The 27,425-nt window shown below is 36.7% G+C and overlaps 1 protein-coding gene and 1 long non-coding RNA gene across 2 annotated transcripts in view; one reads left to right on the top strand and one right to left on the bottom strand.

Moving 5' to 3' along the window:
• Positions 1-27,425, top strand: part of LOC114136647 (uncharacterized) — a 94,140-nt gene that overhangs the window by 54,649 nt on the left and 12,066 nt on the right. The gene's annotated exons all lie outside the window — the stretch shown is intronic.
• mc4r (melanocortin 4 receptor) lies at positions 18,991-26,403 on the bottom strand. The gene has a single exon (XM_028004764.1). It carries the CDS (start codon positions 22,017-22,019, stop codon positions 21,057-21,059), a length of 963 nt encoding a protein of 320 aa, XP_027860565.1. The 5' UTR covers positions 22,020-26,403; the 3' UTR covers positions 18,991-21,056.

Here is a 27,425-nt window from a genome sequence, read left to right as displayed (position 1 = left end):
TGAAAAACAATTTTCACGTCACACTTTTCATTTTCTTGAATTTTTCTCCCTCAGATCTTTTATACATCAACTAAGAAGGTCAGGAAAAAGTCAGTGCAGCTGAATTTGCATGTCTGTAAGTGCTTGTTAACATATTGTACAAGGCCGTGTAAGAAATCTGTAATGACTGGTTAAAATGTTCATCTGTTAAAAACAATCAAATCTGGAAAGAACATTGAGGGTTTAAAATCATTGCGCATCTTCTGAAGTTCATCTTTTGAGATTTTATGAAAGCTGAAGAGAATAAAGAGCAGAATATTTCTGACGTGATGATGATCCTCCAGAAGCGCCTAAACTCCATTATTCTGCTGATGTTTAAACTACAAAGATATAAAAACTGAGAGCCCTCCTGCATAGAGGTAATATTTAGGAAATTAGATAATATTTCATATCTATGCATGATCAGGGACTCTGTTTTGCAACAAGCAGGAAGTTCTGGTCTGTTGTGTTGAAGAAAGAGCAAAAAGATAAAACTCAGAACTTGCAGGAGGGATTTCTACAGTGAGAAAGTATTTTAGTTTTCTTTTTTTTTGCCACAATTAAATGTTTTTGGTCGTCAAATTAATTTTAATATTAATAAAACCAACCAGAGAAAACATAAAATAAAATTTCTTAAAAGTGACGTATTATATAAAATTCACATTTACATGTTTTTTGTTCCATTTGAGGGATGTGGTATAAAATTTATGAGTGGCGGTAACGATATATATCATGAAATGTTATTGGTATTAAAAATGGTAAATGTCCGGATGACATGCGTATCAGAGTAAAAATGCTGGTAAGAACTGGAGTAAAAAAAAACTGCATTTTAACAAAATCCTGTCAGAAAATAAAGTATTCTGAATTTGAATATTTTGAAATACATTACAGGGTAAACAGCATGTTGCGCGTTAATGCCAACGTTCAGAACGTCAAATGTAACTTTTCCAGAGCACACACTGCAAAAACACAAAATCTTACCAAGTATTTTTTTGAGTTTCTGGTTTTCGCACCTCTGAAATAAGACAAAGCTAACTTAAAAGTAACTTTTCAGCAGGAATATGAGCTCATTTTAAGTCGATAATTCCTTAACATTGATGAAAAAGTGGTATTATTATTTCAAACAATATGAAATTATTTCCACATAAGTGAAATTATCGGCCAGTGAAACTAAATTCTTATCAATATTAAGGAATTATTGACTTAAAAAACCTTCTACACATAGTAGAAAGTTACTTTTAAGTTAGTTTTGTCTTATTTCCAGTGCATTAAGGCATTTTCACCAAATATACCATAAAGTAAACTTCTTACTTCAAAACAGTTGACACAATTTAAGCAAAACTTTTGAGTCAAACAAAGTCAATATGTCTAAAAATAACTCATCATTACTGTGACCCTGGAAGCCAGAGAGCCTCTGTCCTCACTCATAACATGCACACTTCACACTTCATTTGTTTTAATTTTGCCTTTTGGATATTTGTCTATATCACATTAAATCAGACACAGAGACAGTCACACTTATTAAACTGCTTATCCGTCTCCTGATAATGGACGAGAGGAAGGGCGGAAAGCAGACCAGAATGACTAAATTAAACTCTTGACTCTTTATAATGTTAAAGGCACTTTGTTAAAAACGGAGAAATTTACAACCAGGGGGAAAATGTTAATGGCTAATTAGAGCTTTAAAAGGCCGTGTTACATTTACCATGAAACAGTTCTTCAGTTTTGAAGAGCTTTCTGTCGTCTACTTTACCTTCATTTGGAAATAACAGGAACAAAGATCAGAATGAGAGCAAATGGAAATTTTATTGAATGTAACCTTCACTTTTTTGGGTTCTAAAGTTTTGCTAACAATCCAGCAGCTTTTGTTAGACTGCGGTTCATTGTGTTGATTTCTGTGTCTGACTGGAAAAAAGCACTCAGAGGATTTGCAGACAACAGATTTCTGCTTTGGGAACAAAATGTTTTGCTGTTCTGTCGAGTCGACCTCCTGCAGAACTTTCTTATTGAAAATCATATTGAGATTTTTTTTTTGAAGCAGCGATGGAATAACAACAGGATGTTCTCAGCCAGCATGGTTTCCCTCGGGTTTATTAGGAAGAAGAGACGCTGCTGTACCTCCTGAACCATTGTTATTGTTTTTCTTTTTATAGAAGACTATTGTCTGTATGCTCACCAGAAAATATGAAGTCACACTCCAAACTGTTCATATTTTGGTTTTGCAATACAAGCTGATAAACACACACACTTCATTAAAAATTTAGTTTACCTCCTGATGCTTTTAACATGTAGACTCGGTTCAATTTGTGGCCAAACTTGCAACATTTGTTACATTTTCAGGTGGTGCGGTTTGTTTTCACGCTGCACTGAGTCAAACAAACCAAACACTTTGAAGAACCTGTTCCCCTCCCCACCTGTGGGGGCGCTGCACCAAGAACCACTGAAGGAAACAACACGAAAACCTCTTAAGGAAACACTGAGCGCAACTTCCGGTTTCACGAAAGCAAAAATGGAGTGACAGGAAGCTTCGTCGTACCACTTCCTGTCATTTTTGCCAGTAGTAACATTCGGCTGTTTTGCAAAAAAATCATGTAATGCAAAAAATTTTTTTGCATTGCAGTTCTGAGAAATATATCTATTTCAACATAGCTGACAACTTTTGATTGAAAAGAGCAATTTAAAAAAAAATGTGTATGTTTCCATTAAGCAAATTCATTTTTGTACTTTTATTGCAAGTAACATTGATTTTGTGGATGGTGATTATGACACATTACCGGAGCTTTGGACAAAAAAACATCTGCAATATATTTTCTGATTTGGCCACTTCCACTCTTGGGAGTTTGCAAAGTTCAGGTGGTTTGTTGACTAAAGTGCAAAAGATTAACACAAAGATGATCCATCCATCCATCCATTTTCTGGTCACCCTTTGTCCCTAATGGGGTCGGGAGGGTTGCTGGTGCCTATCTCCAGCTACGTTCCAGGCGGGAGGCGGGGTACACCCTGGACAGGTCACCAGTCTGTTGCAGGGCAACACAAAGACATACAGGACAAACAACCATTCACACACACACACACTCCTAGGGAGAATTTAGATAGACCAATTAACCTAACAGTCATGTTTTTGGACTGTGGGAGGAAGCCAGAGTACCCGGAGAGAACCCACGCATGCACAGGGAGAACATGCAAACTCCATGCAGAAAGACCCCGGCCGGGAATCGAACCCAGGACCTTCTTGCTGCAAGGCAACAGTGCTACCAACTGCGCCACTGTGCAGCCCAAAGATGATCCAATGAACATCAAATGATATTAATGACATATCAGAGATACTATTGCTTCCTTTACTTTTGGTCTTTGCCAAACTTTCCCAAGAGAACAGAAAAGAAAATAAAGCTTCGATTTCTTGGTTACCCAACTCATGAGTCACTGTCTGTAAATAAAACAAAACGTCGAGCCGACACGAAGGAAACTTCCAACACAAGAACAAAGGCGCTGGGAATAATAGGCAGTCTGAGTCCGTCCACACGAATCCTCTGATTTGATTTTGTGACCTTATAATTCATCATCAGGTCAGACTGAGGATCAGGAAGTAACAGAGGAAATAATTGCTGTCTGAACCCACATTTAACTTTAATTCAGGGGTAAAGTTCAATGGATATTTTTGCTTTTAACAAACTAGTCCTGTAATAGAGAAGTTTTACCAATAAATGTTTAAAAGCAAAGATCATTTCCCAGACTGCATGGAAAAAGAGAGCAGAGGTTTTACACCTCTGCATTTATTAAATAAATCCGAGCTCAGGATTGTTAGATTCTCTGAAGCCTCAAGTTCACATTGGTCTGCATCGCAGATTTCCACGTTTATTTTCCACTGTCGGTTCAATGACATCATCAGTAACAGTAGTTTATGTTTCAAATAATAAATAAATGCATTCTATTTGTAATGTTTTGTAACTTATGGAATATAACTGGTGTAGTTAAGCAGTATATTTGATAAAGGGCAGGTTTTATTTTGAGTGGAGAGGCTCTGACTGGATGCATTATCATCATATTTAGATCCAAAATGTCAAAGTTTTAACTTTAAGTGACTTGTTTTCATTTTGGTTTTGTGATATTGTGATTCATTCACACATCATCACCAATTCTTCTTGGATTGTGGGAACACGCTGCTTGTGGAGGACATTTTGAATGAAATGGAAGGAAGGTCACTTCCTTGTATGAGAAGAAACCCAACATGTGAAATTGGACTTTAAGTGGATTCTTAAATATTACAGATTGTGGTTCCTTAAACAGGTTATGATAGGTCTATGGTCTGTACAAAACATGTTCATTACATTTTTTGTAAAATTTTGAGATTTTTAGTCAGAATGAACCGTCATAGCGCATCTTGTCACTTTAAACCCAAATAAGCTGCTGCTGGCCACGCCCCCAAATCAACGTTTACACTTGCATGTGAAAATGGCAGCAAACGGATGTGCAATTACACAACCGTACATCTTTGAAAAGCAGAAGTGGAGCCTCCAGCACAACCAACAAGAATTCAACTAGGGGTTTCTGGACGATAAGTCAACAACTAAACTTTTGTCTTTTCCAGCAGCCATTTTACTTAATGTCCTGCAGCTCAACTTGGGTTGCTAGGTGACAAGGCTGGGTTCGGCAGGGGTTGCTAGGTAACGCCACAGTGCCTGCTGATTTGTGACATCACATTCTGCAGGTTTTTGAAACCAAAAAAACATTAACTTATTGCCAAAAACTAGATGAGTTTTCTTTTTAAGTGTTTGGGTTGTTTTTAGAAGAAGTAGGAACCCAAATGGAAGTTCAAAAACATGCAAAATGTAAAATTTGCATAACAGGTCCCCTTAAATATTTTTTCTTGGACAGATTTTCTGATTCTTTCATTTGTCTGTTATGTCCGGACAGAATCGGCTCCTCTGAAACTCTGACAAAAAGACGAGAAGCTGTAACTAGTCTAGCCAGAATATGAAATCTGAATTTATAAAATGTCCTGCAGAGAGGATGCACTCAATCTTTCTGGCAAATTAAAATCTAAAAATATGTTTTAGGAGCGTTAGGTGCTGCTCTAATTTTCCATGTTGTGTAATACATGTAGCAAAATTAAAATACTATTAGAACGTGTTGGGAGTTGAAATGCACCACTGCTCTCATCTCTTCTGAATAATGATGAAGACTTCATTATTCAGATGCCTCAATTCATTACATTTTAATGACTTTCAATAGAAGTTATTAAACTTATACCACCACAAAAGCCCTGTAGGTAATTGGAAATAAAGATAGATTTTGAAAGTGTACATTTGCTTGCTCTTTTAGGTGGGGTTTTGTGACAGAGTTGTGAATCGTCAATATCTTACTACTGCTAAACAACTGTCAGCGGATTCTCATTTTGGAAAATCAGACAGAAATCAGATAGAATAGAAATATCAAGCTAATAAATACACAACTTAACAAGAAAACAAGAAAAGCTGCTTTGAATCAAGTTATTTGTCAACTTAAGCTAATGTTGCAAAGACTAACTGCGACTCAAGATAATAGCTATTCAAAGAACGACACTTGTGTAGCTGCTTCTTACTTTTAAGGTTATATATATACAGTATATATATATATAGTTTTATCAGCTTCTGACAGAAAGCAGAGGTTGTTTTTAGAATCAAAGCACCTGCTTCACCAGTGCCAAATATTGTGGCTCAAATTTTCCTCTTCCTCATCTCCAACTCGGTTTTTAAATGACTCTGGGAAAAGACTGAACCATTCAGGCAAGATAGCAGCATCAATTTAACATCAATATTGAGTAAACAATAACAATAACAGAAAAAGGAATTTACAAAAAATTAAAATATTGTGTAAAAGGAAAATCATTGGGGTGCTTTTTTTCTTGCTGTAATTCTCAGTACATTAATCATAAATTAAAAAATAATGGATTTGTAAATCCTGTAAAGCTTCTTTTTGTGCTGATTACCTTGAGTGGAGGCAGACAGCTCTGTTCAAAAAACAGCCTTTAATTATGTCAAACACTGGAGGAAAAAGATAAGTAGTGAAGAGCAAATTGCCCCAGCTGACTATTTGCTGCCATACATTATGCATTCGGATCTGCTAATCACAGCTTTCCTCCATTATGTCTCAGATATTAGCTATGATAATGGCTCAAGCTGTGGGTCAGTCCAAGCAGAAAATTAAAAATTAAAACCTCTGCTCAGGTAGAGGTGGCCAAACTTTGGAAATCTTTTATATTTACACTTTTTAAATACTTGCTCTGTTAAAAGGCTTTCATCAAGACAATCAAAAAGTTAAAGTTGTGTCATGTGACTTTACCAAACTAACTTTTTACTGAGTAAAAAAAATAACAAAATATACAGAAAAAAAGCGATAGCATGAAAAATTTGTAGAAAAGTCAACACATTAAAAAGTTACATTAGGTGTTCCACAGGGCTCACTGCTGGAGACCAACATTATTTTGAAATGCATTTGTGTGTGGATGGTTATGGGAAACTTTACAATCTGCATTGCAAAAACACAAACTCTTAAGTTATTTTGGTCTATTTTCTACTATTAGTGCACTTTAAATAAGACAAAACTAGCTTTTAAGTAACTGTTCAGCAATATTTAGGAGCTTATTTTAAGTAAATAATTCCTTAATATTGATGAGAAAGTTGTGGTTCCATTAGCAGATAAGTTTACTTATAACAAGACATTTTTTCATGTTATGAGTGAAATAATCTGCCAATGGAACTAGTAATTTTTTAAAATTAATATTAATGAATTACTGACTTAAAACAAGCTCCTATTTCTTGCTGAAAAGTTTCTTAAAAATTTGTTTTGTTGTACTTCAAATGTAGTAAGAAATTGGGACTAGAAATTAGCCTGAAAATAGTTTTTAACGTTTTGTATTTTTGCAGTGTGAAGTCTGTTGTTGTATTCTGAGACAGTTTATTTGCAAACAGACGACATATAAAACAATCACCAGTTTGTCCAGGAGTTAATGTAGCAGCAAATTCACTGTAATATCAAAACAAAGATGCGACAATTTGAAAAACGGACCTCAAAAAGACTGAAAAAGTTACCAGGAGGAAGACTTTTCTCACAATTTTAGCTTTTGAAAAGCTACATCAAAATAATACATCTCGAAAAATGTTCCTTTTAGACCAAATTATATGCTCAGCAGTATGTTTGGAGAAAACCAAATGTAGCATATTAGCAAAAATGTTGTAGCAAATGTCAAGCATGAGAGTGGAGGAGTGATGATGTGGGCTTTGTTTGCAGCTTGCACTCATTGGTTATTAAGCCAGTATATATAAATATAAGGTCAAATGTGAAGGTGTCTATGTGTGAACTGAAGCTTAGAACAAACTGGGTCATCAAACAGAGTGACAAACATTCAACCGAATGACTTAAAATGAAAACAATCGATGTGTTGTGATAAAAACCTGAAGACTAATACGCCTGCTGTATGCTTGTGATTTTACAAGCTGTTAAGTCTCGGAGTTAACTTGGTTTTTAGGAAATCCATTTTGTTCTGTTTTTAATTAACAGAACAATAAACTCATGAAGATTATTTTTGTAGCACAAAAACAAATGTGAAAGTGTCACAATTTCCAGCTGATTTAATGATGTTCTTGTTATTCTGACAGAAACTCGTAAGGTTATCTAAATGATTTTTTTCAGCAGTGCAGGTTATTTCTTAAACCTCAGAGGTATAATTAGCACATAAAGCTGCTCAACATTCTCTCTGTTGTTAAGATACTTTTTATTTATGTTCCATAAGAGCTATGAGTAAGAGTGTATTTATAGGAATAACATCTTTTAATTTTTTATTTTAACATTGGTACTTAGTGTTTGAGAAGAAAAATATTTTGTATTTATTTGCAAAATTATTGAAAAATCAGTTTCAATAGCTTCCTAACAATGATCAGTTGACGTCTTTCAGTCCGGTTTCCATGGTTACTACAGCAATGAAATTGCTCTAGTCAAAGTGTTCAATGACATCCATCTGTGGAAGATCCACAGTACTGGTTCTGTTGGACCTCAGTGCAGCTTTTCTTGGCATATTACTGAAACGACTGGAGAGTTGGGTCAGACTCTCCAGTCCAGTCCTCAACGACATAAATATGGTTACAAAGTCAACCTTCTGTCACCTGAAGACTAATGTTGCCGTAACATCTAGAGAAACTCATCCAGGTGTTTATCTTTAATCCTTTTATCTGGAACAAACTTCCAGAAAACTGAAAAGATGCTGAAACACTGAAATGTGCTGTAGAAATAAACTTGACTTATGATTATATAACACTCACATACAACAACATATGAACCATAAGAATGGCATTCTCTGCTTCTTTTATTAACTTCCCATTGAGCCACTATTATCTCACTATCAACTCTGTAGTCATGGAAACCTGCAGGGATGAACAAATCCAACCCTCAGAAATCCAAGGAACAATCCAAGGAAATCCTATACTCAAAATGTCGATCATCTGAAAAAAATGTATGTTTCAATGTTGGAGGCAGATGCCCTTCATGCTTCCAAGCAAAGATGTATTTTGGACGAACAAACCAAGTTATGAAAACAATCAAAAGCACGAACAATAAAAAACTCAACTCAACTGGCTCTTATCCCTTTCAGCATGAAGCCACACCAGGCCACAGAAATGGATTTTAACACTAGCATTACTGCGCCAATCCCACTTGTCCAGTATAGCAGAAAATGGGCCTCAGTTGTTCAACGATCAAATGTGAAGACAAGACAGTTACAAAAAAACTTAAGTACAGACTGAACATCATCAGGATTTCTATCTCCTGAAAAGCCACTGATTTCCACTCCAAACTGGGATCAAATGTTCAGGCAGAATGGATTTAGAATGAACTGAGCTAAACTCGACTCCCAGAACCAAAAGGAGAGAGCAGATCATAAGATTTATGACAATTTCATATTGTTCATTTCTGAAACTAAGTTTGAATCCATTCTAACTCAGAGGACGTTTGTAATAATCCACTGATCTTTAATGATTAAAGTCTCTGAGATTAGTCTGGTAGGGACTGTAATCACGTACATAGAAGCAGCTGCTGCAGCATATTTGCTCCATTTATATTTAAAATATGTGAATAATCAACAATCTTGGCATCTGTGATTGCTTTAGTCTGTGTGTCAGGGTGTAAAAGCTGAAAAATATTCAGTAAAAATCAATTGAGGAGGCATTGATTTGCATTTATCTCTCTTTATCCATCTCTGTGGAGTCTGAATTTTGTTTAATTAAATCTTTCTACCAAGGTTGGAGGATTTTATCAACATATTATTTGAATGCAAACTGAAAAATAAGTGATGTTCAACATGAGGGGCTGGTTTAATTTCTTCCACAATGACTTTATGAGTTTAGGTCCAATATTATATCAAAGAGTAGGAAACTGGTATAATCAAAGTCTTGGTTTTAACCAAACCTCACCTCCTGTAGGAATCTAAGAAACACTGAAGTATGATCCGGGTTTAACCTCCTAGAGCAAAATGCCTGTCATGCAGATCTGCTGCCAGCTGAAAGATTCAAAGTCAACAACTGGTTGCCCATTAAGTTACCAGAACCAAACTGACTTTCATATTAATTTACTAAATTGAATAAATATGGTGTAATAACAGACTTTAGTGGCTGTAGGATTTCTCTTTTGTCTTTGGTAAAAGACCACGAGCCATTTCTCTCGCTAGTGCTAGACTCTTGTGTTTGTTTTGGTTGTTTTTACCCAGAATGCCATGCGGTGTAGTCCACGTCCTGCTTCTGGGGCAGGAGGTGGATTACAAACCAAGACCGAAGTTCGTAGGTGGACCAGAGTTCACTTTTCTGGTCCGATTACGCATTAACACATCCTCAAATGCACCACCTTTCTCTGCAAGTGGACTGGAGTCTGATTAAAGCGGACTAAGGAGGAACGAACCGCTAAATGCATTAAGTTTTGATCATTGATGCTGGTTTGCTATTTGTCCCAACAAGCTATTGAATGGGTGGGTATATTTAAAAATTTTAAATAGTTTGTTTAAAAATGCCATCATCCTCCAACTACTTCCTGTTGTCTTTTTTTGGTTTGCTCCATCTGGTTGTTGATCATGTGACCAGGGTGTTTCAAAAAAAGCGTTTCCATTGCAGTTTTGCAAAATCAACCAATTTCAATTTGGCCAAAAAAACTCCCCCCACAAAAACACCTGATCCTACCGTCAAAACATTTGATCAAAAACCTGAGTTTATTAGAAATTCTTCATGTTTCAAATAAACATATTTATTTTTGAAATGTAAAATTGTGCTGTTTATGGTCAACTGTTTCAAGCATGTTAAGATTATTGTGGCAGAAAAATGTATTTTGCATTCATTGTCCATGTGTGTGATTTTATATTGCTATCATGTTTGAAATAAATAAATAAAATAAAGTCCATCTAACATCCAAAGTAGTTTAACAGTCTGGATAAAAACTCTGACTGCAGCAGAAAGTTTTCGGATCCTGGTGGTTCTGTTGAGCTCAGCCCTCATTTGCTGCCATGTTTAATCACTTTAGTGATCTACTGTGTAACAGAACAAGCATCGTTTCATGCATCAGAGATCTTCCTCATTCTGTATCTCATTTAGCTGGAACACAGAAACCACATGGCAGTGTTTTTGTTCAGCTGCATTAAATATTCACGTTTTCCAGGGCTTGTTTTATACCCAGAGGATAATTGAGATTGCTGGCAGTCATGCATAAAACGAAAGCAAGAACGGTAAAACCACAGAAAAGCATGGTGGTTTTCTGCTGTCAACTCAGAGTGCTTTCTTTGACCTCTGACCCCTCAGAGGGCGCTCTGTCCAGCTTTAAGCCGATCTGCATTCAGAGCACCGCAGCCGACTCCGCCACGCAGACTGGCAGAGGTTTGCTGCTTTGCTGCTGGAGTAAATATTGATCAAACCTTTGAGAGGAAACTGGCGCTCCACAGGAACATTATTTTATTTACACTAAGTAGAGCTCTGAGCTGGAGAGGCCTTCTGCACTCATTTAGGAGATACTTGACTTTTCCAACGTCGAGGAGATTTCGACTCACTTCCTCCTCCATAAAGGTCTTAATATCCAGCTCTTCTCCTAGATTTGATTTCGTTACACTTTTGAAATGTTAGAAGGCGATAAGAACACAGTAATATCTGCTTTTGTCATAAGACATACAAGATTAAACATTTCCAAGTCTCCTGGTGGACAGTTGGCAAAAATAAACATGTTACTTTCACTATTTTTCAGGCTCTTTGATCGAAAGCATATTGAGTCTTTAATTAATTTACAATAAGCTGTTAGTTTCTGTGCATATATCTTAAAACTACAGTGTTAGATACAGAATAAATGCAGACTTTAGTTTTTAATTCATTTTATATGCCAGGCAAATATAAAGTTGCACATAATTATGATGGACATTTTAAACCATTCTTTATTTCAAAATGGCTCTAACTCAGTAGATTAGAAACCAGCGGTTTCTAAATCTTGGCAACAATTGTAAATTGAAGTTAGGTCTAGACTTTAACTAGGCCGTTCTAACACCTAGATATGCATTGATCTAAATCCTTTTGTGGCAGAACACAAATCTATGCCATGCTTCATAATTTTTATTTGTTAAAAAGTGTTGAAAATCATCTGATCCTGCAACACTACATTGCGTTGATTTTTCTCATAACATATTACTGAAAATATATTAAAGTTTGTAGTTGTGATAAGATGTGGAAATGTTGAACCAGTCAGAGACATTTTATCAAATGTTTTTAATAAGAATGATGGCTAAAAGTAAGTAATGATTTAATTAGGACCTTTCATGTGAAGCATGTTGATAATCAGTGGATGAACATGTTGATGAGCTAAAGGGTGAAAATGTCAAAGCTGCAAAATTATTTTTGTTATGACCATAAACACTGAGTGACAGCCATTCACACTTTTCTCAACGTGTTTGTTTCACCTTTACTCGTACGCCGCTAATTAAATGATTCAAATCGTTACCATAGCAACAAGCTGTTTCTGAGCAGCGGTGGGAGTCAAGTCTCTTATTCCAGATTCTGAGTCATTTGGCCCGGTTCTCCCTTAAGGCTCATCTGGCTCCCAAATGGCTCTTTACTTCCTATTACCACCAGTTTTACTTTCTATAAACCGAGAACGACTGATTTATCAGAACCGCTGATAAAGGGATGGCATTCAGTTTCTAATCTGGAACAAACTTCAAGAAAACTGCAAAACAACCGAAACACTGAGCTACTTTCAATCAGGGTCTAAATTGTGACCCATGAAATAATCTGACCACAAGTCAAGAATGACCGAAACATTTGGAAATTGTCTTTTTCTTTTAATAACTCAAAAGTCGGTAGCCCTTTTTATATTTTGGATCTTCAAAAAAAATAAATTTTTAATGAAATTTACAGATTTCATTAAAAATTTGCTTATTGTTGACCAGGTAAAACTAATATCTTATTTTTGCTTATTGTTACCTTTCAAAAATAATGGCTTATGTTATTATGTTTTTTGCCAAAAAAAAACAACGTACTGTTTAACTGCTGAAATATGCTGTACAAATAAACTTGACTTGATTGAAAAAACAAACCACTTGACCAAAAGTGCGGGAGTTCTGCTTGGGTTGCTAGGTAACGGGGCTATGCTTGGGTGGGGTTGCTAGGTAACCGTGCAGTGCCCTTAGAATGTGACTCAACAATCTGTAGGCTTTTGAAAGAGATCATTTTCCAGGCAACAAAAACATTAACCTATTGCTAAAAAACAGGCGGATGTCTTTCTTTAAGTGATTGGGCTGTTTTTGGAAGCGGTAGAAACTCAAATGGACGTATACAAACGTGGAGAAAGTGAATTGTTCAGAATAATTACACTGTAAATTGGAAATCGACATGTTTCTAAGTTTGCTGTGGAGTCACAAAATTAGCATCCAGTAATACATTTCATTTATCCAGAATAGTTTGGTGCTTTTTAGTATCTTAATATAAACACAAAACTCATGCAGCATCCAGAGAATTGAAAATAGCTGGTGTCTATTACGAGAAAATAATAAATCAGATGTTTCTTCCTCCAGACACTTCACCCCATGGACAGAAGAGAAAAAGATAATTACCAGAGATTGAATCTTCTACAAAGATGAAATTTCTAAAGGGTCGCTGGCTTTTATTAGCGCCCCGGTACTTAACTGCTCACTTCAGCTCCAACGTAACATTAGTTGTTGAGCTGAAATCTCCCGGGACTCGGCTGATTTTGATATGTGACGCTACAGCGTGGCAGAATCAAAGGCCGGACACATTAGTATTAACCGCCCGGCTCAGCCGTTCATGTCTGGAAATCTCATGAGATGTTCTGTGAATCAGCCGGGACAAACTCATTAAACTGTCTGATGAATGACATCAAGCTTCCATAAACTCCCTGTTATCATACGTTTGATCCACCAGAGGCAGAAAAGTTCAAATTTTCCATTAAGAATTTGTCCAATTAATTCATTACAAGGATGTCATGTCATTTTATTTAATTTGATTCATCTACATTGTCTACCTTTACTGTCTTGTTGATATCTAATTTCCAAGATGAAACAAAAATACAAAATACAAACACAGCAACAATACATATACAAGTATTGTCTGTTGTTTCTTGTGAAAATATCTTAGTACAAAACTGACTTAAAAGTAACTTTTCAGCACAATATAGGACATTTTTTAAGTCAATAACTATTTAATATTGATGATAAAGTACTAAATAAATTGGCAGATTATTTAACTTATTACAAGAAATTTTTCCCATGTAATAAGTGAAATAATCTGCCAAATGAACTAGGTACTCAACGCAGGGCATTCTGGGTAAATAGAAGTAAAACAAACATGCTAGTTTAGCGCTAATGGGAGAAATGTCTTTTAAAAGACAAATCCTACAACTGCTAAAAGTTGATACCACTCCATTTTTGTTTACATTTTATGAAGATGGAAGTTGCGCTCAAGTGTCTTCTTCTTCAGAGGTTTTTGTGTTGTGTTCGTCAGTTGTTTTTGGTGCAGCGCCCCCACAGGTGAGGAGAGGACGCTGCAAAGGGGTTTGATTCGTTTGACTCAGCGCAGTGTGAAAAAGAACCGCAGCAGCTGAAAATGTAACAAATGTTGCAATTTTGGTCCCAAATTGAACCGAATCTACTGGACTATAAGGTTAGAGACACCACTTGTAAAGCTTTAAATCATTTCATCCAACAAATGTTTGCAGCTTTCATGTTCTGTCTTTCAAATCATAATTCTCCCCACTTCAATAATTTTCATTTTTATCGTTAGAGGCACTGACTAATGTTTTTGAACTTAAAATAATGTGATTTAGCCTTGATCTGTGCTTATGTGCAAATGTTACTTGCTAATGACTCCATCACTGCTTGAACGTCTCTTGTTAGCGCTGGAATTAGTCTTATCGTGTTACTGCTACGTTGATTTGTGTCTGATTTTTCCTATAACAGGCAGATAAAACTGAAAGGACTGAAAATGAACGCTTCAGCCACTTGTGATATAACAGTGATTAACCACCTGCAGACTTAGCATTTTCACTCCACACAACAGCTGTCACCTCCCTGATAGAGGTGCATCGATTAGAACGGCTCCAACTCTGGTTCTGCTCCAACGAGGTTTATATCACATCCAAACGACTTTCACCACGCATTCACATTTCTGAGTGAAGAAATACTCTACAGTCTGGATGTGATTTATGTAAGAGATCCCTTATTGTAACCATGAAAGATTAAATGTTCAAACTAAATCTGTTTGTATGCACCTCTCTTCGTTTATAGGTAAGAATATGTGGAAAAATTTTACCTACGATTCCAAGTTTGGAAAATTTTGCCTTGATTCATTCTAGTTGTGGAAAGTTGCTATGAAAATCTGTTAGCTAACATCTACACTCTTCCTTATCTCCGCTCTTGAAAGTTCAGCCAAAAAGCAGCAAGAAAAATAATTGGCATTCCTGGATTGGCTGCTTCAATAATAGCCTGTAGCATGTCAAGTAGCTTTGCGTTGAGGTATTTCAGCTGTATTTTACATTTGCTTTATGAAAAAATCTCCAAATACTAAACTGCAAATAGGTGAGAGTCTACTCTGTGTGGTTATATACAGTAGACCACACTTTAAATCACATTTTGAAAAGTCAACATGAACTTTACTAGCCCTGTGTTTTGTTGGTATGACATATCTTAAAAGTTTTTCCACCCAGTAGTCTAATAGACTCAATTCGGATACCAAAACCTCCACATTTGTTACTTTTTCAGCTGCTGTGGTTCTCTTTCACACTGCACTGAGTCAAATGAACCAAACTCTTTGAAAAACCTGTTCCCCTCCTCGCCTGTGGGGGCGCTGCACCAAGAATAACTGAAGGAAAAGACATGAAAACATTTGAAGAAGACACTGAGCGCAACTTCCTTCTTTACAAAATGTAAACAAAAATGGAGCGGCATTTGTAGGATTTCCTTTTTGTCTTTAGCAACTGCAGTCGGGGGACCATACAGAAGTGTTCCAAGGGCCACAAATGGCCCCCAGGCCACACTTTGGACACCCCTGTTCTAGACAAATGAACTAGAGTTTGATTAAAGTGAAATAAACAGGACCGGTGTGAAAGACTCACTTACGTAATACAAAGATTTAATCTAATTTAACCAAAAATGGTTAAGATTAAGCCTAATGATTATTACTATTTATGTCTTTAAATATTACACAAAATCATTTTCGGTTGCAGTCTGACAGGTTTGTATCAGGGAATTATCACTTTCTAACAAAGGACACTGCTTGTGCTTTCTTTCAGCAATCCAGATGAAAGCACTAATTGACCTTAACTGAGGCCCTGACTTGGAAATAAATTCCAGCATTATTTGCCGTGGCTGGGGATGCCAGGCGCTGAGTCAACACGGACTAATTTAATGCAAGCAGCTTCGAGTACAAATCCCCAGAAGCACCGTCTGATAAGAGCCGGAGGCAGCAGAGCACAAAACGATGAAATATCCTAAAAATAATACATTTTTCAGCCTTAAATCAAGCGTAAAGAATAACGCGGAGCCACAACGCGGTGGCGATCGGTGGTCCGATCTGCTGGTTCATTGGCTGTTTGGAAGGCAGTGAGGCGAGGCTCTGACTGATAATGCTGGTTGTGGCGTTTCTCTCCAGCACATCAGGATTCAGCAGGACTCCTGGCTTAAAGATGCTGTTTGATAAGTGACACCCTGAAGAGCCAGAGATGAAGCAGCTCACTGCTTCTGCACAGCTGTGAGAATCTGACCGTTTTTAGACGGTTTGGTTTGTTTCTCACATCAATTTCATCATTTGCTCAGCAGCTAGAGCGTTTCTCATAACAGTTATTTTTTTATTTCTTTATTATTGTTTTTAACAAATCATAAAAAAAGCAATGCTTTACACATAAGAATCAGTCATTTTAGCTACTGTACCTGTCCAAAAAGGAGTGAGGTTACTTTTTTAATTTCAACTCTTTATTACTATTCTTTAATATACTTTTGTATCAAAATGCACGAGTATTTTGACACTATCATACATAGAAAACATAATTTATAGACTCATATATATTTTATACTATATTTAACTGATTCATCTAAGAATATTCAGTTTTATTTTATTGTTTCTAGAACAAAAGTGCAAAACTATGTAGATAAACTGGAGTGTTATATGCTCAGAATAGAAGATCAGTTCCTCAAAGAAATTGATTGATGTCAACAAAAGTGTCATTTTTAGCTAATTGTAAAATTCTGACACCATAAATGTAAATGTTTTCTTATCACTTACAAAATATTTATTATTTCATCACATATTATTTTGTATTTGTGTAAAATGAAAAAAATACAATTACTTGGCTCCTATAGGATTTTTTTCTCTCCAACTTTACAGTTAAATGGCACAGATATTTTGACTACGTCTATTTTTTATTCAATCTATTTTAAGTAGGAATAAAAATGGAGGTGTTGTAATTTAGTCCTAAATTTATTTTAAAAAATCTTTAAAGGTACTTTTGTAGTTTAAATTATACATATTACTTGAACATTTTAGCACACTGTCCAAATGTAGTAAAGAATGAACTAAACTTTACACAAATTTCCATCTATTGGTTCCAATAAGTCATAATTTTACCAAATTTTAGCCAAAGTTTTCAGATTTGTGCTCTGAAGAAGTGTTTATTTGTCGTGCTTTAACTTTGATAGTCTTTTTTTGTTCGTGATAGAGGGAACAAGTGAGTAAAGTTAGTAATAGATAAAAAGAATAAAGATGTTTTTCTTTCACCTGATAAAAACAAACATTCAAATCTTCATCCTCACCATAAAACCCGTTGCAGTGGAGGCTTAGGGTTTTGTTTATCCCCCTGAGGGGCTTTTATGCTTCTGCCCTCCAAGAAATGTTTTTCAGTCTAAATGAGCAAAGTTTTGTATTTTCTTTCAGCTAAGTCTTCCTGATGGATTTGTTTCGTTCTGGGTGACCCAGCAGAGACCCTCAAATGCAAACAGCTTAGCTAACAAAGAAAAGAGAAAACACCTCTCACAAGTAAAAGCTTTCAGACGACTTATCCAGCTATTAAAATATATTAATGTGGATAAAAGCTCTCCTGCTCCAAATCCCCCATATTGTAGATTACTGTGAGGATTTAAATTTAAAATCAAAATGAAGGAGGAATTTACAGGATGTAGAAAATATTTTGATAAATGTAACACTCTTTTAACAAAAGATTTTCAACATAAAATACATCAAAATAGATAATTCAGATGAATCTCACACAAAATAAACTTTATAGTTGTAGTCAAAACAATCAGAATAAAATAATATTTTTAACATATTTCTTAAAACTGTCACTATGTTGTGACAGTTTGTTATGAGACAGTTAATCTGTGAAAAGATCGATGTCCTCCACCTCTTCCCTGAGGTATTATTGTCATCTGGAGAAATGCACCAAAAGCAACCAATCAGAGCCAGGAGGCGGGTCTTAGTGCTGCCAATCAACCTCACATACTCACTCTTAAATGTGATTGTGTCAGAGAAACGACTTAAACTGTTTATTTGCGGTCATTGGTCTACATACTAATAGGACCTAGCATTTATGATAGGTTATGCTGGCAGCTAGAGCAATGACAGACATCCTGGCCCTGATTGGTTGTTTCTAACCAAGCAGTGCTTTTCTGCAGATGGCAGTAGGACCACAGGGATGAGGAAGAGGAGCTAAAGCTGTCGTTTGCAGCCTGACCTGCAATAGCACCTTACAAAAGCCTTAAATTCAAGTATCTAAAATTAAGGCCTTAAAATGCCTTAAATCCAGGTAAAAAATGTAGTTTGGCCTTAAATACGATAATCACAGGTATTAAATTTTTGCCAGAATTGTCTAATCATGCGTAATCTATAGTTTTTTTCCCTCACATGCCTTTTCTGTCAGGCATAAGTTTGAGTCATACGCTGACATCTGTATTATGTACTGTTGACTAGCTGAAACATTACCCTCGCTAGCTAGTTAGCATCTATGTTATTGCTGAAAAAGAAATATAACAAAGTCAGTTTTCCCGACTTTATTCTATTAACCTTTTCCAGTTCTGGGTGATTTTGCAATCTCTTTTTCTTGATCTACTAAGATGTTGCATCTGTTGCATTTTTAATTTCGTATCAACCAAAACTAATTTGAAATTGTCTTGACATTGGAAAGAATTCAATTTCTTGCTTCTGCCACTGCTTTGAAAGCATCACTGAAGGTTTTTCAGGTGCCATTCAAGGCTGTAAAGAAAGATAAAAATTAATTGGCTTTATCAGATTGAATAGCTGCAATATATAAAATCCTCCTGAAGACGAAGTGATTATTCATCACCTACAGAGATTTCTGGAAGCCATAATTTAATGGTTTGCGATCTGAAGGTTGGATTTCCTCCCAAACTGAAGGAAACGTTGAGTTTTATCTCAGTTTTGTGCAAAATCAGAGTAAAGTTACATACAGATCTGCGGCTCAGGTTGCATTATGATTTATTCAAGTCACAGCAGCAGTGATTCACAGTACACACTGATGGGAAAAAAAATACAAAATATGTTTTTCAGTTGCATGAGTCACATGTCAGGCGGAGCTGATAAGACACCCTGTTTACATCTGTTCTCTTGTGCGTTTTGTGAGCGTTTGAATGCAATTCAAGTTTACAGAGGTGCACGTTAAAAAGGCAACACTTAAAACATCAAAACTGTACATAATCTTTTTTTTCTGAGACACTTTCATACAGAATACGGTTTCTTTTTATATCACAGTGCAACACCATTAAGGCAAAGATTTAAAAAAGCAGCAGGTCAGACACACAGAGAAAACCTACATTAATTATACTCCTCCCTTTCACACAAACACACTGAAAAATAGACTTACTTATAACCACATGCTTAAAGGTGCCAGTGTGAATAACTCAAATGTGCAAATTTACACAAATACTTACACAAACTTACAAGAGCGTAGATGAGAAACAAGCAGATTTTTTTTTTACCCTGTTTGAACCTGTGAATGGTGCCATCAAATATTTCAGATTATTTTTTTAGCTCAACATTGTGCAATATTGAACTTTCTTTGACAACTTTTAACTTAATGACATTACTTTTTTGCCTGAGGGTTTGAAGTAAACAATTCTTATTTGGTACTGAAAGTCTGCTATAAAAGAAAATAGTTTTGTAATAAAGTTTAGCTGATTTGTGCTGGAAAGAGACCAATACTGTTTTTGAAATTTGTGCTGTGATGAAATCAAAGCGGTGGGTATACTTCCACTAACCTGCTAATGTGCTAATTAGCGCATATCAATTAGCACAATCACATTATAATTAGCTCTGCTATTAATAGCAGAGCTAATATTTTGTTTAGCGCCTTTGCTAAACTTGCAAACATTTAGCACACCTAGCTTCCTTTAACTGAATTAAGTTTTAAAACACTAATTTATTTGGCTGTTTTGTAAACTTTCAGTTGAATAAAGGTGACCAAAAATGAAAAAAAATAAAGCGAGTACAAGAGAGGGCGTGATTGGTCGACGATGAAGGGACGCTATTGGCTTACAATGTGTCGTGTGACAATCCGTGATTGGTCGACTCAGTGATAAAACGCTAAACATAGCATAGTGTAATTCTGCAGTATTTTATTGTTTTTAGCTTTAGCGCTACAGAATTAGCTTCCATGTTGGTTTAGCTCTAACATGAACTTCATGAATAATGTTGTAGAGTTTAAATTTATTCAAAAACATCAGCAGCAAGATGTCATCACACAGATTCACCCCTTTGGTAAACAGAATTACAATCCTCTTTCTTTCTTTAGCCTCTTCATTGACATATACATTAATGTTATCATTGCCTAAAAATGTCTTTGACAGCTATGTACAGTAATGCTATGATAACCTTATGAAGCAATAGGCCTCCTTTTATGGCAATATCATGGTTGTGTCAGTAAACAATGGTATGATTACCTTTTAAGGCATTATTTTTATCCTTGATTACATCATAAGGCAAAGTTATGGTTGCCTCAGAAATCAATGGTGTGATTAATTTAAAGAGAAAAACTCGCCTTATAAGACAGAGTTGTGATTGCAGGATTACCTTATAAGGGTAAGTTATAATTATAATGTAATGATTGCTTTATAATGCAATACTGTGGTTGCCTTATAAGGTATGATCACCTTATAAGTAAATATTATGATTACAGTTAAGAGTAATGTCATATCACCTTATGTGGCGATGCTATAAAGTCCTACCCCAATGGTTCCATGTTCAAAAACCAATGGAGACATAAAGTAATCTCAGTTGTAACAAAGTTAGTCTCTTATCTCATTCTTAGCTGTCTAATGTGCTTTAAAAACATCATATGCCGAAGCATTTTCAATCTGTGCTGCTGCAAAACTGACATTTCAGGCTCTTCATCCTTTTAGATTCACAACATTGTGGACTGCAGACAAATCCTCTGTTAGCCAACCGTCTAATCAACCCCGCTTTGCACTGCACACGGATTACAGATGAACTACCTGGAGCGTCTCACAGAAAGCTAATACACCAGAGAGCCTATGAGCAGCAGAAGATCTCCTTAAAGGTCTTCCTCATCTCCTGGCTGCGGAAAGCGTAGATGATGGGGTCGATGATGGAGTTGCACATGATGAGGATGAGGTACATGTTGAAGTGCGACATGAAGCAGGTGCAGTAGGGGTTCCTGGGGCAGGTGATCATCAGGATGAGGTGCAGAAAGAAGGGCGCCCAGCACACCACAAACACCCCCAGCAGGATGGTGAGGGTGATGGCGCCCTTCATGTTGGCGCGCTGCTGGATGGGCGCGTTGCCCGGCAGGGCACCGATGCGCTTCATGTGCTGGCGCGCCAGCAGGAACATGTGAACGTAGAGCGACGCCATGAGGACCAGCATGGTGAAGAACATGGTGATGAGGCAGATGAGCACCATGGTGCTCTCTGAGTAGATGATGAACAGGATGCCAGAGACGGTGCAGCACGTCCAGATGCTGGCGATGACCAGCAACGCCCGCCGGATGGTGACGATGTTGTGGTACCGTAGGGCGTAGAAGATGGTGATGTAGCGGTCGATGGCGATGGCGAGCAAGCTGCAGATGGAGGCGAGCAGAGAACTGCAGATCATGGAGTCGAACACGTTGTCCATGCTTTTGATTAACGTGACGGGGATGGTGAGGCTGCCGCTGTTGATCAGCTCTATGACGATCGTCTCCGAGGCGTTGGAGACGCTGACCAGCATGTCAGCGACCGCCAGGCTACAGATGAAGAAGTACATCGGGGAATGGAGGTTCTTGTTCTTGATGATGGCGGCGATCACCAGGATGTTCTCCAGCAGGCTGATGATGCCCAAAGTGAGGAAGACCTCGGTGGAAATCGGCAGCTGCTCGTAGCAGCCAGCAGAGGAATCCTTCTTCTCTCCGGAAACGTCTTTCTCTGGCAGAGTTCCCAGGCACAGGCTCCTGTTCAGGTAGCATGGGATCAAGCCTTGCTGAGCCGTGGAGTTCATCTTTACTTCTTCTCTTTGTTACAGCCAGTCCTGAATGGGTTAAGATTTGGATAAGTGTCACCTTTCTTTATAACTGATTCTATGATTTTGTTTGGTAAATTTCTGTTGTCCATGTTCTTAGTCCATGATGTATCCTGGCAGCTTCATGCGCATGAAAACTCTGTCCATGAAGAAGCTGAGGAGGAAACTGACGAAGCCGATGAAAAGCAGCAGAAAACGATTCAGTTTAGGAATGTTTGGAGCGGTCCAGGATTATCTCAGCTGTTTCTTTTTCCCATTTTCATCTTTCAGCTCCTCCTCAAGCACCAAAAACAATCCTGTTGCTCTGGTTTCAGTGAAACGACGTGAGGAAGAAAAGTGGAGGAGAAACGGTGAAAGGGTGGAAATTAATCAGTCGGATTCAGAGCAGCAGAGTGCAGCGGCTGGCTGTGTGACCGATCATCACTTCTCAGCCACTGTGGTCTTATCCTGGTCTCACTTTCTCTCCCTCTGCTTATGTACTACCGCACACACACCCACACCCACACACACACACCCTCAGCCCATCCCACCCTCACAGATAAAGTGGGAGGTGTAGGAGGAGCAAAGTTTAGGCTGACGCATTACTCAAGGTTTTGTCATTGAAACGAATTTGTTGCCATGTTTGAAACTTTTCCGGACTGAAGAGAGTAAAACTATTATTTTATTTTATTTGGTTTATGAATGAATAAATAATAATCATTCAGCTGCTGGATGATTATTATAGAAGAAGCTTGTTCGTATTTTCAATTAGTGATGTGCAGAAACCAACACTGCTTTTAATTACTATATCACTTATTATACTTATTATAAAATCGGTTCTAACAGGAGGAATAAACTTGGGTTATGTTCTCTGAATACATCTGAATTATTAATTTAATCTTAGCAAAAAATAGACACTAACATGCATTACTGTATGGCCAATGCAAATTACTTAGCACTCTTGAAATACGACAATACTAACTTACAAGTACCTTTTCAGCAATATAGGAGTTTGTTTTAAGTCAGTAATTCCTTAATATTGATGAAAAAGTTCTAGTTCCATCTGCAGATTATTTCACTTATAACAGGAGATTTTTTCCATTTTATAAGTGAAATAATTTCCCAATGGAATATTAAGGATATTAAGGAATATTTGACTTAAAATAAGTGCCTACATCTTGCTTAAAAGCTATATGTAAGTTAATTTTGTCTTATTTCAAGTGTACCAAGATATCTGCACTAGAAACTAGATAAAAAAAAATTCTTGGTAAGACTTTCTGTTTTTGCAGTGAAGAGTCTCAACAAAGGTTATGTTTTACAGCAGATAAATCCGACCCATATCCAACGATCTGTGGAATAATTTAGGATATATATTGAATAGATTTCAAAGCAACAAAGAGAACCTATTAATAAATACAGCTGTACAGATTTCTATTTCAGCTGCTACTAGATTCTTAGCAGCTAATGCTAAGTGGTTAGCAACTTGTTCAATTTCAACGGTCTGTTTACCCTCAACAGAGTGGTCAACGTAACAACAAAATAGGATTTTTCTTTATTTATAGCATCACAAAATCAACCTTATTCAGGTTTAAAGAGCTAATTAGAACTACGTCCTTCTTTGTGGGGAAACACTTCGTCTTCCACTTGTTACACTGGGAACAATTCACAAATTAAGCGTTTGTGAGTGGTTTCCACAACCTGACACATCAGAGACTAATTTTGGTGGAAACAATTAGCTAGCCAGGTCTTCTTGTCCCACATTAGTGTCTGACCCCACATATGCTTTGTTGGAGGAAGAATCAAGAACTGAGATCAACACAAATTCCTTTTCTTTATTTTATTCTATATTCTGAAAATCCCAACAACTATAATTTCTCCAGGCAGCCATTTTGTCTGGAGAACAGCAGTAAAAACTGACTCTTGTCAAACTGAGTTACCTGAAAGGTAACAACAGGATCACAGGTTACTCCTTTTACTGAGCTCCTTTACAAGAATAAAATAAAAAATATGAACTATTGATCATTTTGGTGCTTTATTTCCCGACAGCTTTCCTCTCCTGACTGCGATTGTTGTGACAGCTAGCTCAAAGCGGATGAACTCCATCAGATCTCATTATGTTTACTGCTGTTTGTATTGAAGATCTGCTCTACAGAGAGCCGCGTTATGATTGTGTGTGTGTTTTAAAAACACTAAAGAAATCTGTTGAATGTTCTCAAGAGATATAGATTGGAGGAGCAATTAGAAAACTTTCAGACTGCAGTGAAAAAGCAACAGGTTTCCTGGAAAGACAAGGCTTTTACTAACAACCTGCCGGATCACGCCAGCCTTTAATGCTTGGAAAATGTCAGCCTTTGTGCAATACAGAATTAAACCAGCTTAAAAAGCTCCAGAGAAAATGAGGTTTTTGGAGGAAGTCATGCCAACAGGATTCAATAATAAAATCTACCAAATAGTTTCAAAACATCTAAATTGAAGCCTTGAAGCCCAATAACTTTAAATTGATAATCAAATGTCTAAGTTAACATTAAAAATCTTCAATATGAAGCTATATTTTACTCTAGTCATATTAATAAAATAAACATTTTGAGATATATTTTTATTATTATTACTTCATGTAATCAGCGCAATTTTCTTAGTTCTGAATAAAAATAAAATATACTCAATGCTTTCCTAACCACAACCGTCTCTCTCCAACTTAATATACTTTTATTTTTTTTTTTAAAACTTGTTTTTTTACATCTTCACTGAACAATGACGCACACTGATGACATGTCAGCTTGTTTTTCCATCTTCTGGGCATCTAATTTATTTTCTGCATAAATCAGATCTCTGTGATTCACTACATGTTCCCTAATATATTTAGCTGCCAAAAAATGTGCCTGTTTCTGTGTTACTCATTTTACACAAGGGAACAAATAATAAACTGGATGTTTTTTTTTTCTTTGAGTTTAGAAAAATGTCTCGAGTTTATCTTACCTGCTTAAAATACCTGAATGTTTTTGTTTATCTTGATGCAAATAAATAGGAAACTGATCCTTTGGTCACAAAAATACAAAACCAAATAGCAAAATATTGCTTTAAGATTGTTGATTATATTTCAAAAAGTAAAAAAAAGAAAGGAAATGAGGGAACAGATGCCCATAAATGTACTTCGAAATCCAACATGGCCGTCTTACACATAAAGACTGTAGTAATTTTCTTTTTCTTCTAGTTCTTTTCAAATTAAACTTGTAATACATAATATCTCATAATCTCTACTTGCATAATGCTTGTGTGCGTAAAATGCAAGAGAGAAACAATATTAGCAAGTGCTGCTAATCGTAGCTGGCAACAATGAAACAATTAAAGTCATTTTCTATGTGTAGAAAACTATACATAGTTCCTACAAGTCTAAATGGCGCCATCTTGGTAGGCAAGGTCAGTGCAAAGTATAGATGAACCATGGCCTCAAGACCAACAAAAAGAAGGTTTATGGGGACTCTTAACCAATGTGCAAGAAAAAGACATATCAACAAAATGGCTGCTGTTGGTATCGACCCGCATGAGGCAGAGAATGGAAACATGTCAGACGATGTGGACAATCTGCCTCTGATCTCCTGCTATGACATAGTTCACTATTTAATGAACATGAAGAGTGTTTATACCATGGAGGAGCTTCACAGAAATCCATGGATGCAAACGATCCGTATTTAAACGGATTTATAAAGGATGTAACAACAAGGTTCTGGTGACTGGCAGAGTACATGCAGTAACAAACAGGCTACATGTCCGTCTTAGCTAGCAGATAAAAGCTACATTAGCTAAGCTAATTTTGCTACTAAGTACAAATATCACTGATAATTATCTCAGTATTACACAGAGGTGGGTAGAGAACTCACATACTGTAATTGAGTAATAGTTGTTATATTGTTCATAAGTTAATAAGAATGAGCCGAGAGCTAGCTCTAAGCCTGTAGCTTATTTATTGTTGTCATAGCAACTGCCATGACAGTTAACTACAAAGTTCCCAGATCTATGTATTTAAATATAAGTATTTGGAAAATTTATTTGCAAATAGCTGGAGATTATAAAATATCCCCATGGATTCGGTTAGCTGGGTGTCGTTCAAAAATATCCATCTAGATAAAAAAAACACCATCGTGTTTAAGTTCTTCTTTGATGACTCTTGTTTGCAGATTTATTTAGAGCAGGATGTCATTTGCCTAGCAGAGGAACCAAAGGTTAAAATGGCACAAGATGAAACCAAGCTGCCCAAGGACTAAGCTCTGAGGAACACCAGAAGTAAGAGGAGAAGTGGGAACAGAAAGTTTGATAGGAAGTTTCTAAAACACTCAGACAAAGCTGTCTGGCAACAACAACCTTAATACATTTAAAGTAATTTAAATTCTCTTTCTAATTTTGAGTCTTCAGCGGGTCTAGATGCCTGAACAAAGGTGGGGACTCGAGTCACATGACTTGGACTCGAGTCAGACTCGAGTCGTTAAAATCACGACTTGAGACTTGACTTGAAAAAATGCTCAAAGACTCGGACTTGACTTTGACTTTCATGCCATTGACTTGGGACTTGACTCGACTTGAAGCTGTTTACTTGAAAAGACTTGATATATTTTACTCAAAGTCTTAAAATTTAAAACACATTATTTATAAAGTGGCGTCATTAATTAATGTCACTCATTCCGTATCAATATGCGCAGACCGTCACTATGGTTTTCCTCTCTCCTTATGTATGTATGTGTACGTAGCTGCAGCACAACCAATCAAATTAACAGGATTTGGACGTTTAAAAAAACGCGGCAAAGCTACAGAGCTCAGGGAACGAAATACGAAATAACCGCTCGAATATGCTTCCGCGAGTAATTTCTTTTGGCTACGTAGGTTATGAACTTTCGACTAAAAACCGAACTGCAACTTGTAAAACATGCAAGAAGAGAATATTGGATGGAGATGCCACGACGTCCAACTTTGTCCGGCATTTGAAGCTTCACAAAGATCGGTAGGTGGCGCTTTTCTTTTGCTGTAAGATAGTTGACTTTAGCTAACTTCGTGTTAGCATGTGTACTCCGGGTTAAATTGGTGATTATTTACCATAAATCCGGTCCTTCAAATGCCTCCACAAATAATGTGCACCGTGTTAGCTCAGGAAGCCGGTGGATAGTGAGCGGGGCTCCGGAACAGAAAGCAGATTCTGGACCTGAACACAGGGAACAGAGTCTCTCTGTCCCATCATGATGATGAGCCGGGTCTAGTATCATCTAAGGATGGTTGGTGTATTTGAAGACATCTACGTTGGGAAATTATAATGACAATATATACAATATACTGCAGTCAGTGCATTCAACTGTTTTTGACTTAATGCACTGACCGGCGTGATTGTCACATGTCGCACAGAACCCATTTCCAGATTTC

Source organism: Xiphophorus couchianus, chromosome 21 (genome assembly GCF_001444195.1).
Source record: "Xiphophorus couchianus chromosome 21, X_couchianus-1.0, whole genome shotgun sequence".
NCBI lineage: Eukaryota > Metazoa > Chordata > Actinopteri > Cyprinodontiformes > Poeciliidae > Xiphophorus > Xiphophorus couchianus.
Note: the sequence above shows the minus strand (reverse complement) of the source record. Positions and strands in the feature narration are given on the sequence as shown.